Source organism: Callionymus lyra, chromosome 1 (assembly GCF_982586985.1).
Source record: "Callionymus lyra chromosome 1, fCalLyr1.hap1.1, whole genome shotgun sequence".
NCBI classification, from domain to species: Eukaryota; Metazoa; Chordata; class Actinopteri; order Syngnathiformes; family Callionymidae; genus Callionymus; species Callionymus lyra.
The window spans coordinates 14,574,620-14,588,012 of NC_141818.1; the positions used below are offsets into that span (position 1 = coordinate 14,574,620).

Consider the following 13,393-nt stretch of genomic DNA (forward strand, 5'->3'; position numbering starts at 1 on the left):
GTCACATATTTTGGATTCAAAACATATTAAAGCAGTTACAACTTCGTCAACATGTAACAATATATAACTAAAACAAATAACTATAACATATTTCCTGATTCTTGCCAATATGGACACCTAATTGACAACTGCAGTATATTTTAAATATTGTATCACATTATCAAGTGACCTAATGTGAAATTCTGCTTGTTTTCCAAAATAATTCACCTTTTAAACTCTAAAAATCAAAGGAAAATATTTAAATTGCACAACCTTATTGACCAGTATGTCAAGGCAATACGAGCTGCTTTCAAATTCAAGGCGTCAAGCAGGAAACGGCAGGTGAAAAAGTTTCCTCTCTTGAACTTAAAATGTTGTTGTTCTTGTTGTTATTGTGGGTAATAACGGCATCAGTGAAGTAACGAAGGAGGGAAGGGCTTTGCCATCAGCACTGTTCTTTATTCAGTTTCTCTTTGGATTCTGTCACATCTCATGTGAGCTACACCAACAACACACATGCTTGATCTGGTCCCCGAAGATCTTAATGTGAACTAGTGTTTGTGGAGCAGAAAGATGTCATTTGCTCTGTGGCAGAGGGAACACGGGGTCCCTTCAGACTGTGGCAGTCGGTCATGATTTGCCTCTTTTTGTTGTCTATCTCTGTCAAAAATATATATATATATATATATACAGAGAGAAACAGTGCATCTGTGACTGCACAACCTCTTCACTGTAAACCTGGCAAACAGAGTTCATGCTGCACAGCCGTTCCCTGCGGGTCTTGAACTGGCAACTGCATGCTAAGTGCTCGTGCTATTAGTGGTGAGAATGGGTTCAGAGCCCTCGGTTTTACTCGTGCATTGATGATTTTTAACTACAGACGTCTTCATGCTGTGTCTCAAGGACGTCCTTGCTTAAGGTTTATAAGGATTGTAGCTGTTGTGTGTCTCACTTCTTTCTGAATGTCGGCATCTAAACCCTGTTTTTGTAGAAATTGAAATTGAGTCAAAGAACTTGATGTTAAGGAAGTTCATTTAGTAACTTATATTTACAGACTAGGTTGTCCCTAACTTTTTGTGTGTTTGGAAGAAAAATGAAAGTCCTTTGTTTATTTCTGGTTTGTGTCTTAGCCCAGTGTTTGTCTGGGTGTCAGTAAAAAGAAAAAAAAATGGTGGTGGTGACTCAAAATTAACCTTGTGTTTAGTCTAGTGTTTGCCTGTCTATATGTGTTGTAAATTGGTCCTTCCAGGGTGTCCCTTGCCTCATCACCCTGACCCATACAGCAAATAAGCTGTAGAAAATAAGAGATTCACAGGCGATAAATGGGAAGAATTCTTGGAATATGAATTGTTTTTAAATACGGCATTGTTTGGGCCAAGCTACCAAAATATGGTTCTGCTTGATAGGCCACAAAAATTGCAGTTTTTGATCAGTGTAACCCAACTTTTTGAAACCTAAGTGCACTGATTTAGAAGATGATGTTATATTCTTTCTGACCTCAGTCTTCCACCTCACAACAACAACAAAACAAACAATCCTTTTACCCATTTGTTTGAAAGTGTGATGTCTTCTTCTCTGTTTTTGTGAGAGCAGTACGGCGCCACACACAGGCCTGGCATGTGTACTTCGACAAATTCGGTGATTTCGAGAATTGAAAATTTTTTGGTAAAACAAATCTACTTGCATGATTATCCTACTTTCGTACAACATATTTTATGTCACATGACTTTATTATGTAAAATAGTAATATTCACCCCGGGTCGGGTCGCGGGGGCAGCAGCCTTAGCAGGTTGACCCTGGTAATCCTCTCCCTAGCAACATGGTCTAGAAAGATCCTGCATCAGGCTCTAGGCATATTCTCTCAAGTTCAAGAAAAGAAGCCTTCCATCTTATTCACTACTTTAACAAATACCATCCATATAAATCCTCAAAAATCACTTTCAATACATGTTGAATCCTTTCATCAACACATTTGCGATTCACCATGTTCGGTTCAATAAGGCCTGCCTGCAGCGTCCATACGTCCTTCTTCACCTTGATTAACCCAAAAACACATTCATTAATGCATCTTTCATTTGAACAGCAAACACGTCCTTTGAGTCACGGAAACACATTTCTATAGAAATGAAGGGCAGAGAGGCCAGTAAAAAGTACAAACAAATAAGCACCAAGAAGAAAAATGAAAGAAAATAGTGTGAGGACTAAGTGCGAACTGAGCCGGAGTTTCAATGCTAAGTTACCTCCTTTCTTTCAGTTTTGAGGAAGATTGAAGGTGAGAACAGATTGACCATGCTCTAAAATTGTTTTGTTGGCCATGGAAATATATTTTCCTTCGCAAAAACCTTGAACTGCACTTTTGACAAAAATGCTAGCACTCTTTCTTTTTCTCTTCTGATACCTGAATTAAAGCATTCAGACACGGAGTGAGAGAGACAGTCGGAGTGGGATGTTGGTCAAATGCTTTTTTTCTGTTTTTTTTTTTACCTTCAATTCATTCAAAAGTCAACAGTCTGTTGAAAGCCGAGGGCAGGGTCACCCCACTTTAATTGGGGCATTTGAAGAAACCCATTTGAATGTGTTGCTTTTAAGGCATTTGGTAAATATGCAAGTTTCGTTTAACATTTTTCTTTCACTCACTAATAAACCACCTCCGATACCTTTAAACATCCAGCGAGGGAATGTTATAAACGCTGTGAAAATAATTGCAAATGCCAACATCTGCCAATAAAAACAGAGTCGAAACAAAGGTGAATTCAATTGGCATTAGTGTGAGTTATTCCGATTAAATGTTTTAATCCAAAAAGTGATTAATCTTCAACAATTGGGAATTGAATAAGGAATATTTACCAGACTTTTATTAAAAACATTCATGTATTCCATCTAAAATGCTTTAACAAATGTTTGTTAGTGTGCAAAATCATTTAAAGTTCTCTTGATAACATTGATGACAATACCAATACCAACACAAACATGGGCAGAACATACAAACTCACAGACTGATGAACTGTTCAGTGTGCCTCTCGCCCTTAGTAGCTGGGATAGGCTCCAGACCCCCCGCAAACCCAAAAGGAGAATCAGTGAGAAATGAATTAATGATTTACCATTTGCTTTTATCCTTCATATTCATCATTTATTACCGTTGAATAATACTCTTGATTCATAGAACTGTAACTTCTCACACAGCTACAGAGAAATGGTTGTGTACTGTACATAGAATTAATCTCTTAAACCAGGAAATTCTGCATTTTTGATGGAATTTAGTAGAGCGGCACAATAAATTGAATTTATATTGTGCACACCATTTTGGCTTCCACAGTAAAACAACCCTAAAAGTCTGCGATTATTTAATTTAAAATGCAGCTTTTGCTAGCATCTGATCAAGCTCTGGTTTAAACAGTACTTAGCCAACCACTTAATTCAACTGACTAAAAATTAATGAACTGGAGGCAAGTTGCACTTTGTTATTTCAGTTTTTGGTTGCATATAAATGTTAAGTTGGTAAATGATGTTATTGTCACTGTTATTACTGTGTTATTAATCTTTACAATTACAATAGAAATGGAGAGGTTTTCTTTAGATCAAGTCTAATTGGCCTTGCGTGTGCATCCCTAATATTTAGCCTGATTCTTGGTTTCTCTGCATGCGATTGAACAGAACATCTGAAGATATATTCAATTTCTAAAATTATGACTGTAAATGAAGTGCTTAAAGTTGCCAAAAAAGGTCAACTTTCCCAGGCTGTTAATACTTTTCCAGCAATGAAGTTTTTGTTTAGCAAGCGCAGAGCAATTAACTTCCCGTCGGTTGTTGTTGACAAGGTCAAGTTGAAGTACAAAATAGCAACACTTCTTGTTTACATAGTGAGTCATTCTTTTCTAGTGTTGTGTATTGGCAAAAATCTGGCCATATAACACATGGGCAATGATTTCTATTGTTGTGTTTACCACACTGGCAATAAAGTTACAGGAAATTGTGACACTGTAAAAACAAGGCTATATTTGTTGCAGAATTTTAAGGCTACTGGAGTAGACTGTATCCTCTAGTCCTCAGTCATCATCAGATTTTATTATTTCTTTAGCTGCGGAGGACGTAATGATTGCCATGTAGCGGCCAGAATATTAATTGCAAGTCAAAAATAAATAAAAAATTGAATTATTTTAATTTTAAACACACTTTATTGATTGTAAACGATCAAAGGCTGGTAAAAATAAAACATATAGTATTGTGGGAAAAAAAAATCTAGACATTTTGCTGTATAGACACGTAAACACGTATTTTCTATTATTTACTTTGATAGACAACTGAATGGAAGAGTTATTGTCTATGGAGATGAGTATTGTTTATGGTTGCGCTTATGTTGTGTTTTCTGTTCTGTCATCACTATTTTGGAGGTAAAATGTGTTTGCATGAGGGTCTTTGCCAGGAGGGTTCAGGTGTGGACAGAGAGAATAGACGCTACAGTTCACTCATTCTAAGATGTATATATATATATATATATATATATATATATATATATGTAAAATTGAATGTCTTTAACTTTTAGTTTTATGTCCATTAGTGAAAGTAAAATTTAGCTTTCAAATCTGGGTTGGTTTTCGGTCTAGTTACCGCTGAACTCCTGGTATTATGGCACCAAAATGTTGGTTAATATCTGTTCAGGTCAAACATAGAAAGGTCATATCAAATAATTTGTCACGTTTAAAATATACATGAGACGGATGAGTGGCGGAGTCGGTTTTGGTTTTGTTGCAAATCCAGCTTTAATACGAGGGTCAAAAGTACAAACTGGGGCGACTTGACAAGGAGGCTGAGATGCATAAGGATGTCAAAGGATACTGAGGGGATATGCAGATTTTACCACAGTTCGACTTCCTACTAAATCTTGCAGGACCAGCTCATTAGAATGACTTTAATTAGCCAGACGACGCTTCCTTAAAGAGATAGTACCTGTTATGCTATATTATTACCTTTTATTTAATTAAACTCAGGCAGGTCCTGAACTAAAAATGTGTTTTTTTTAAATTAAAAGCATCATGTTTTTGTTGTCTGCTCAATCTTTAGTCCTGATTGAGATGTAACGCTAATTGAAGAGACAATTTGTTGAGATTTTTAGGGAGTTAATTCAGATTTTTTTTTTTGGGGGGGGGGGCGCTGTGTTTTCCAGCCACTAGCGAGCAACTCCCCGTGGATATGTGATGCAGTGCCCCTGGCTGCAGTTCACACACCCGTCCTGCCTCCCTTTTTTTCTCCGTCAGCGAGGGAGAAAGAGGATGTTTACCATGCTGTGGAGGTGCCTGCTTCCCAGCTTGTCTTCCTCAGACCAGAGACAGAGACACATAAGGGGGAGGGAGCACTGCATCCTTCTTTCTCTTCTTCCCTCCCTCCCTCTTTTTATGCCAATGTTCCCCTCCTCCACTCCTGCTTTTATATTTCTTGTCTTCGCCTGCCCTCTAAAGGCTAAAGGGCTTTGCACTTTGCATGTGTGTGTGTGTGTGTGTGTGTGTGTGCAGGCTACGTTCACTGGCTGGTGCATCAGGCTCTCTCGCTCGCTCACTGATGGTGCTTCAGAGCGAGCGAGCATTTATTCCTGCTCGCTTACACACACATGCATCTAAAGGATGGTGTAATTACCCTGTGCTCTCGTGTAATCCCCCAGGTGTAGTATTTATCTCTCAGGCAGCATATATGACACCCACCGCCAGCACCTGGATTTACTTCAGTCGCCCACCTGCGCGGGAACGTGTCCCGACCTTGGTCTGGTTTGCATATGAAGGTTACTCTGCTGCCGTGGATGATGAGGTCATCGATACGCAGGCATCGTATGGACAATCGTTTTTTTTGCTTCAGAAATGTAATGGCGATAGAAATTACAATATCTGGAGGTACGGGCAGTGGTGTTGGTCAGCTGAGACTAGACGGAGTGTGACCCCGGGGCCGTGTGTGGCTCTTCACCGGTTTTGTGCGGCTCTAGCGAAGGCTTGGAAACTTGTGTAAGTGTATCTGACAAAATGTTCTAGTTATATTGAGGATTTAAAAAAAAAAAATCATTCTTAGAGTTTTCAGATCAATCAGGAAATGTGTTATTCTGACTATAGATGCAATAAGTGTAGTGTATTACTTGGCGTGGCTGAGTCATTCCACAGACGCTTGTGGAGTCATACCACGGACGTTCGCGGAGTCATACCACGGACGTTTGCGGAGTCATACCACAGACGCTCGAGGAGTTATACCACGGACGTTCGCGGAGTCATACCACAGACGATCGCGGAGTCATACCACAGACGCTCGCGGAGTCATACCACAGACGCTTGAGGAGTCATACCACGGACGTTCGCGGAGTGATACCACAGACGCTCGCGGAGTCATACCACAGACGCTCGCGGAGTCATACCACAGACGCTTGAGGAGTCATACCACAGACACTCGCGGAGTGATACCACAGACGTTCGCGGAGTGATAGCACAGACGATCGCGGAGTCATACCACAGACGCTTGCGGAGTCATACCACAGACACTCGCGGAGTCGTACCACAGACGTTCGCGGAGTCATACCACAGACGCTCGCGGAGTCATACCACAGACGCTTGCGTAGTCATACCACAGACGTTCGCGGAGTCATACCACAGACGATCACGGCGTCATACCACAGACGATCGCGGCGTCATACCACAGACGCTTGCGTAGTAATACCACAGACGTTCGCGGAGTCATACCACAGACGTTCGCGGAGTCATACCACAGACGTTCGCGGAGTCATACCACAGACGCTTGCGGAGTCATACCACAGACGCTCGCGGCGTCATACCACAGACGCTCGCGGCGTCATACAACAGACGATCGCGGCGTCATACCACAGACGCTTGCGTAGTAATACCACAGACGCTTGCGCAGTAATACCACAGACGCTCGCGGAGTCATACCACGGACGTTCACGGAGTCATACCACAGACGCTTGTGGAGTCATACCGCAGGCGCTTGCTTAGTAATACCACGGATGCTCGTGTAGTAATACCACAGATGTTCTCGGAGTCATACCACGGACGTTCGCGGAGTCATATCCAGACGTTCGCGCAGTCATACCACGGATGCACCAAAAGTCATACCACAGATGCTCCGAGAGTTGTACCACAGACGCTCATAGAGATTTACCACAGATGTCCACAGAGTCATACCACGGACGCTCTGAGAGTCGTAGCACGGATGGTGGCAGAGTCATACCACGGATGTCCACAGAGTCATACCCCAGAGGCTCACAGAGTAGTACCACGGGGCCTCGTGGACTAGTACCACAGAGCCCCACAGTGCAGCTTCGTAGCTTATGAAATCATATTAAAACATTTTGACATATCTGGAGCACCATGTAAAACATAAAATCGATATAAGGTCATTGAGTACACCCAGAATTCACCAATCAGGCCGCACTGTATAATGAGCCGCACTCTTGATTTGTCAGAAACTTGAAGTATGTAATGTGCGCCTTGTAGTTCAAAAAATTCTAAAAAATGGAATTGTTTTTTAAACAAAAATAACATTATTTTCTTTTAGTCTTCATTCCCATTTTGTGATTGTTTAATACTTTAACTACATTCATCCACCTATGAGATAATATTGCATAGAAATTTACCTTCTTAGATGTTTTCTGGGAATCATTTCTGATGTTTATCTTGCTGAGATTGATGTACATTGGGTTGATCGAGTTCTTGTGTCATTTGTAATATTTGCTTATACTGCTTTGTGGAAATCAAGCCTGAAATACATAATCCAGTTGTACATGAAATGTCTTACTCATATTCCCTTAACCAGGTCGTATGTTGCTTCAACCATGTCCCAGCTACTTAGGGCAAGAGGCATGGGGATCATGTTTCTATTCCAATGGCAGGACAAATGGATGCAAGGAGTTAATAACCAACGTCATAAAGGATGCCGGGATCCGACCTGAGCTCTCACGTCCTTGACTGCTGCCCCCGATGGCCGACCTCTGCGTGTGAAATTTCCTTGCTTATGTAAAAGTTTATGTAGATTAACGCTTCAATTTATGCAGATTGAGTTTTTGCCACTCAGGCTTGAAGCACTAAAAGGTAGATGAGTGCTGACCTTCCCAGCTAACAGCTACGTGAGCTCTCGCCGATTATCTCATAACTGCGACACACAGTGGCTGAGAGCGATGGAGAGCAATTTAGGGGGTTTCATAAGCTTCCATTTTTCAACGGCGTCATTTCACCGCCTGCTTTTTTTTTTTGTCAAATCACAGTTTGGTGTAGTCACAATAGGGTCGTTTATGTCTCAATGCAACTCCCACCCCCCCCCCCTCCTGTAATAATGGTCCGTCCTCTAAAACATCACGCCGCCTGTGGCCCCGCTGAGCCTGTCAAACGGGGGGTAGAATAGAAAAAAAAAACCTCGCCAGCGGTGGTGGTATCAAGCGGCATTTCTTCCGCCCGGGTGTCACGCCGAAGCCTCCGCACGGCCGTAAACTTGCACACGAGTGGCAGCCGCGTTGCCGAGGTTGAACAGTCAAGTGTCATCAAGAGCGTTTTGCCGTAGAAATGGGTCTATCTGAAAGCAAACAAAGGGCTCACACTTGACTCGACCCACTCTGTGCAGACTAAGTGCGGCGGGCCTCGCCGCCCTAACACTGTAAAAATGGCTTTCAGCCCACAAAGCAGCAGAGTTGAAAGAGCTTGATATCACGATTAGAACTTTTCTAGTGTATACAGCAGAGAGAGAGAGAGAGAGAGAGAGAGAGATCCTGCTGTGACTTTAGAAAGGTCGATGAAAATGACTTAAGTATGGCGTTTGTCCGAGATTGCACATTTTGATCACTTTTCTTTTTTCAGATCAACCTGAATCCTTCTTTATTATTAACCTCTCCTACTGTCTTTGACCCGTTTCTAACCCTGTGTTTGTTCTTCACGTTTTAATTGGGTTCATGAAAACTCTTCCTTTATGTCGCCTTATGAACGTGTGAACGAGGTTTTTATCATGCTTTACATTGACGAAAACCTGTCCGATGTTTTAAATGACTCGTGGAATGTGCATATTTTCAAAGAGCTTCTCACTAAAGAATCAATAGTCTTTGTTTTCTATACACTCGCGTACCGTGTTAAATAATTACTGCTTTGTTTGTGGTGGAGTGTTGGTCCATGATGAAAGTGTTGCATCAATGGAGGAATATTTTGTGCAAAGAATTCTTATACATCAGTCTGATGAACAGAAGAAGGAACATGGAAATAGGAAGTTATTTTATCTTTACATTTCTTTCAAATAACCCACCAACTATACATATTGGAAATGTTAACACGTACCTTTTGATAAGTTGTTCATTCATTTGGCTTATTCATCAGCTTCTATGTTAAGGCTACCTTTCTATTGTTTCCTCTGCTAAGCTGTAGCTCTTTATTCACTTTTTTGCTTTGCATAGATGGGTCTTTTGTGTCTTGTTTACTAGGCTAACCTATATCTTTTTTCTTTTTTTTCCATCACTTTTTTACTTTGCTAAGCTAGCTTGTTTTGATACTCTTTACTTTGCCAAGCTAGCTCTTTTACTTTTTTACTTGACTAACCTCACTCTTCCGTCATTTTTTTTAAACATGCTAAGGTAGCTTTTGTCCCACATTTTTACTCTTCAAAGCTATAGCTTTTGTCACTTTTTTGTTAAGCTAAGCTAGCTCTTCCTCGTTTAACCTGCTAAGCTAGCTCGTGATCCACTTCATACCTCGCAAAGCTAGATCTTTCGGCCTTTTTTAATTGTCAAGCTACTTCTTCTGTCACTTTTATTACTTGGCTAAACTAGCTCTTGATGACCTTTTTTTAAACTTTGCATAGATAACTCTTTTGGCCCTTCTTTTTAAACTTGCTAAGCTAGCTCTCATCCCACTTTTTTACCTCGCAAATTAAATGTGTTTTTTTTTCACTTTTTTTTTTTGCCAAGCTACAGCTTCTGTCACTTTTTTACCAAGCTAAGTTAGGTCTTACGTCAGTTGTTTGAAATTGCGAAGTTAGCTCTAACGTTAGTTGTGTCAACTTGCTAAGCTAGCTCTTACGTCGGATGTTTTTAAATTGCTAAGCTAGCTCTTACGTAAGTTGTTTCTACTTGCTAAGCTAGCTCTTCCATCAGTCGTTTCTACTTGCTAAGCTAGTTCTTACGTCAGTTGTTTCAACTTGCTAAGCTAGCTCTTCCATCAGTTGTTTCAACTTTCTAAGCTAGCTCTTCCATCAGCTGTTTCAACTTTCTAAGCTAGCTCTTCCATCAGTTGTTTCAACTTTCTAAGCTAGCTCTTCCATCAGTTGTTTCAACTTTCTAAGCTAGCTCTTCCATCAGTTGTTTCAACTTTCTAAGCTAGCTCTTCCATCAGTTGTTTCAACTTGCAAAGATAGCTCTTCCATCAGTTGTTTCAACTTGCTAAGCTAGCTCTTCCATCAGTTGTTTCAACTTTCTAAGCTAGCTCTTCCATCAGTTGTTTCAACTTTCTAAGCTAGCTCTTCCATCAGTTGTTTCAACTTTCTAAGCTAGCTCTTCCATCAGTTGTTTCAACTTTCTAAGCTAGCTCTTCCATCAGTTGTTTCAACTTTCTAAGCTAGCTCTTCCATCAGTTGTTTCAACTTGCAAAGATAGCTCTTCCATCAGTTGTTTCAACTTGCTAAGCTAGCTCTTCCATCAGTTGTTTCAACTTTCTAAGCTAGCTCTTCCATCAGTTGTTTCAACTTGCAAAGCTAGCTCTTCCATCAGCTGTTTCAACTTTCTAAGCTAGCTCTTCCATCAGTTGTTTCAACTTTCTAAGCTAGCTCTTCCATCAGTTGTTTCAACTTTCTAAGCTAGCTCTTCCATCAGTTGTTTCAACTTTCTAAGCTAGCTCTTCCATCAGTTGTTTCAACTTTCTAAGCTAGCTCTTCCATCAGTTGTTTCAACTTGCAAAGTTAGCTCTTCCATCAGTTGTTTCAACTTGCTAAGCTAGCTCTTCCATCAGTTGTTTCAACTTTCTAAGCTAGCTCTTCCATCAGTTGTTTCAACTTGCAAAGCTAGCTCTTACGTCAGTTGTTTCGACTTTGCAAAGATAGCTTTTTTTTTTTACACTTATTTAGTTTGCTAAGCTAGCTCTTGATCCCCTTTTTTACTTTGCATAGATGGGTCTAATGTTTCTTTTTTACTCTGAAAAGTAAGGCAATTATGAATGACTGAAATATTGAACAGCAGAAAGACTTTATTCAAAACAACTATTTTGCAACTTTGTTACTTTTCTAAGCTACTGTTTGCTAAATTGTCCCTTTTTTCAAGGCTTACTTTGTTCTTACTAGTTCTTTTATCTGTTTTGGTGTTCCATGTCAGTAGTACCTACTCTTGAGAGAAGGCAAAACAGACTTTAAGTTGCATTTATATCTATAATATTTTCTCCTCCTCTTGAAGTCACATGACCTATTCATTCCACATTTATTCAATGATGGCCAACCTGAGCATGGACTGGATTCACTTGTTTCCATGTCTCTCAGTTATCTTTGTTACCGAGTCGCTAACGGGAACAAAGAGTCTTCATCAGGGCACAGTTTTCCGTGACCTTTCCGTCACACAGTTGAGGACAAGTGTCAGCTGGAGTTAGTGCTGAGGTCGGCTAAAAGCTGCCGAGCCCAGAAGAGAGAGATGCTGCCAACTGGAATTCTTCACAGGGTCTTTATTTGTGTGTGTGTCTACGTGTGTGTTTGTAAACTTTACATCGCAAGAGATTTTCCTTAAAACAAATGTGTTTGAGGTATCCCTTGCGTTGTCTCTTGATCAAGGCCGTTCAGCCAGGGACAACACAAGGGATAAGAAAAAACACATTTGTTTCGAGATAACACAAGGTGGTTGGCAATTAAATTTCTCAAGGGGCCACATTTTACACAGTCACTCTTGTTAGGGACCGTCAAGCAAAAAAAAAAAAAAAAAATAAGATAGAATAAAATCAAGGTAAATAGGGTAATATTATCATTTATTTGTTTATTATCTAGTTTCTTTTATATATTTTTAAATGATGTAAAAGCTCTTTTAACTTCCTTTTTTTCATATTCACTTCATGACTGGCATAGATACTCACAAAGTTCTATAATAGTATTGAGAGATTAAATGGTAGTAAATAATATAAATAAATACAAAATATTAATGTTAGTTTCTACACGGTTTGTTGAGTTTTCGTTTGACATCACCGTAGTAACTATTTATTTTGTTTTAACTGTGTCTAAATTCGACATCTTTACCCTATTCTCCGTGTTATCTTGACCTTTAAAGTATATATTTTATTAAGTATTGTTTTGATTATTTAAGCGCTTTGTGACCCTGGTCTCGAAAAGCGCTCTATAAATAAAAACTACTTACTTACTAACTTACCTATTCAAGTCACACCTGATGTGCTCCTCTGGTCCTCCAGGCTCATGTCTCCTCCAGCAAATGGACAGAAATGGACTCACGGCGCTGGATCTGGTCTCCGCGCCGGATCAGCGACGCCAGCTCCTCCACAGCACCCGCATCGGTGACTCCAACCTGGGGAGCAACACGGTGTTAAACGAGACGCTCCTGGAAGCTGCGTCCTCTGTGCTGGTGCAGATCCTTCTCAACTACCTGCAGGAGACGGGTCTGTCCACGCACCTGAGGGGCCCGGAGGGCCGGCTGAGCGGGGCCCTGAAGAGAGCGTCGCTGGAGAAGGTGGCTCAACGGTGGACGGAGCCACGAGCCGTGAGGTTGTTGGAAGACTGTCGGACACTGCTGGAGAACAGTGGAGGAGCATATCTTGACCGGCTGCCTCAGGCTGTGAAGGACTTCAGGGGAGATAACACCGTGTTCCTACTGGAGATACTGAAGAACCTCAAGACGGATGCGCTTCAAGACAACCAGTGACGTGAAACCAGAGTCGAAAGCTGAAGGCTTTGAGGAATAAAGGTTCATCAAACTATTTTCTAACAAGATATGTAAATGTAAATGTCTATTTGTATTTTAAGCTCTTTTTAAGAATGTTTTTCACTTTGTCTTGTCAAGCCCACTTACCTGAATAAATAATATTTTTCTTTGACTCTAATTTAACTTGGAAATTTTCAACTGTATCTACAATACATGCACAACATTAAAAACAACTTTTGTTTGTTTTTTATCTTTGTTAACCCAGGATTTTCTTTTTGAACTTACCTTCTTTCATGTTTTGACTTTGTTTACTTACCAGAGAAGTTAGCAGTTTTTTCACGTTTTACTTAGCTTTTGAAATTTTCTTTTTTAACTTCTCGAAGCCATTTGCCATTTTTTGTATTTTTGAATTGCTACAGCAGCCTTTGATCACTTTGCTAAGCTAGCATTTTTGTACTTTGCTAAGAAAGCTCATTTATCATGTTTTTGGTGACTAAGCTAGTGCTTTAGTTATTTTCTTTTTATCTGCTAAGCCATCCTTTGGTCTCT

General features: G+C 40.4%; 1 protein-coding gene across 3 annotated transcripts in view; it reads left to right on the plus strand.

The window, feature by feature from the left end:
• The window catches only part of slf1 (SMC5/6 complex localization factor 1), a 36,204-nt gene extending 23,182 nt beyond the window's left edge, over nt 1–13,022 (plus strand). For all 3 annotated transcript variants that reach the window (XM_087794567.1, XM_087794575.1, XM_087794584.1), the window contains exon 18: nt 12,378–13,022. In XM_087794567.1, coding sequence (XP_087650693.1) covers nt 12,378–12,844 — 467 coding nt within the window. In that variant the 3' untranslated portion in view covers nt 12,845–13,022. The remainder of the gene's footprint in view (nt 1–12,377) is intronic.
• Nucleotides 13,023–13,393: the final 371 nt, after the last annotated feature.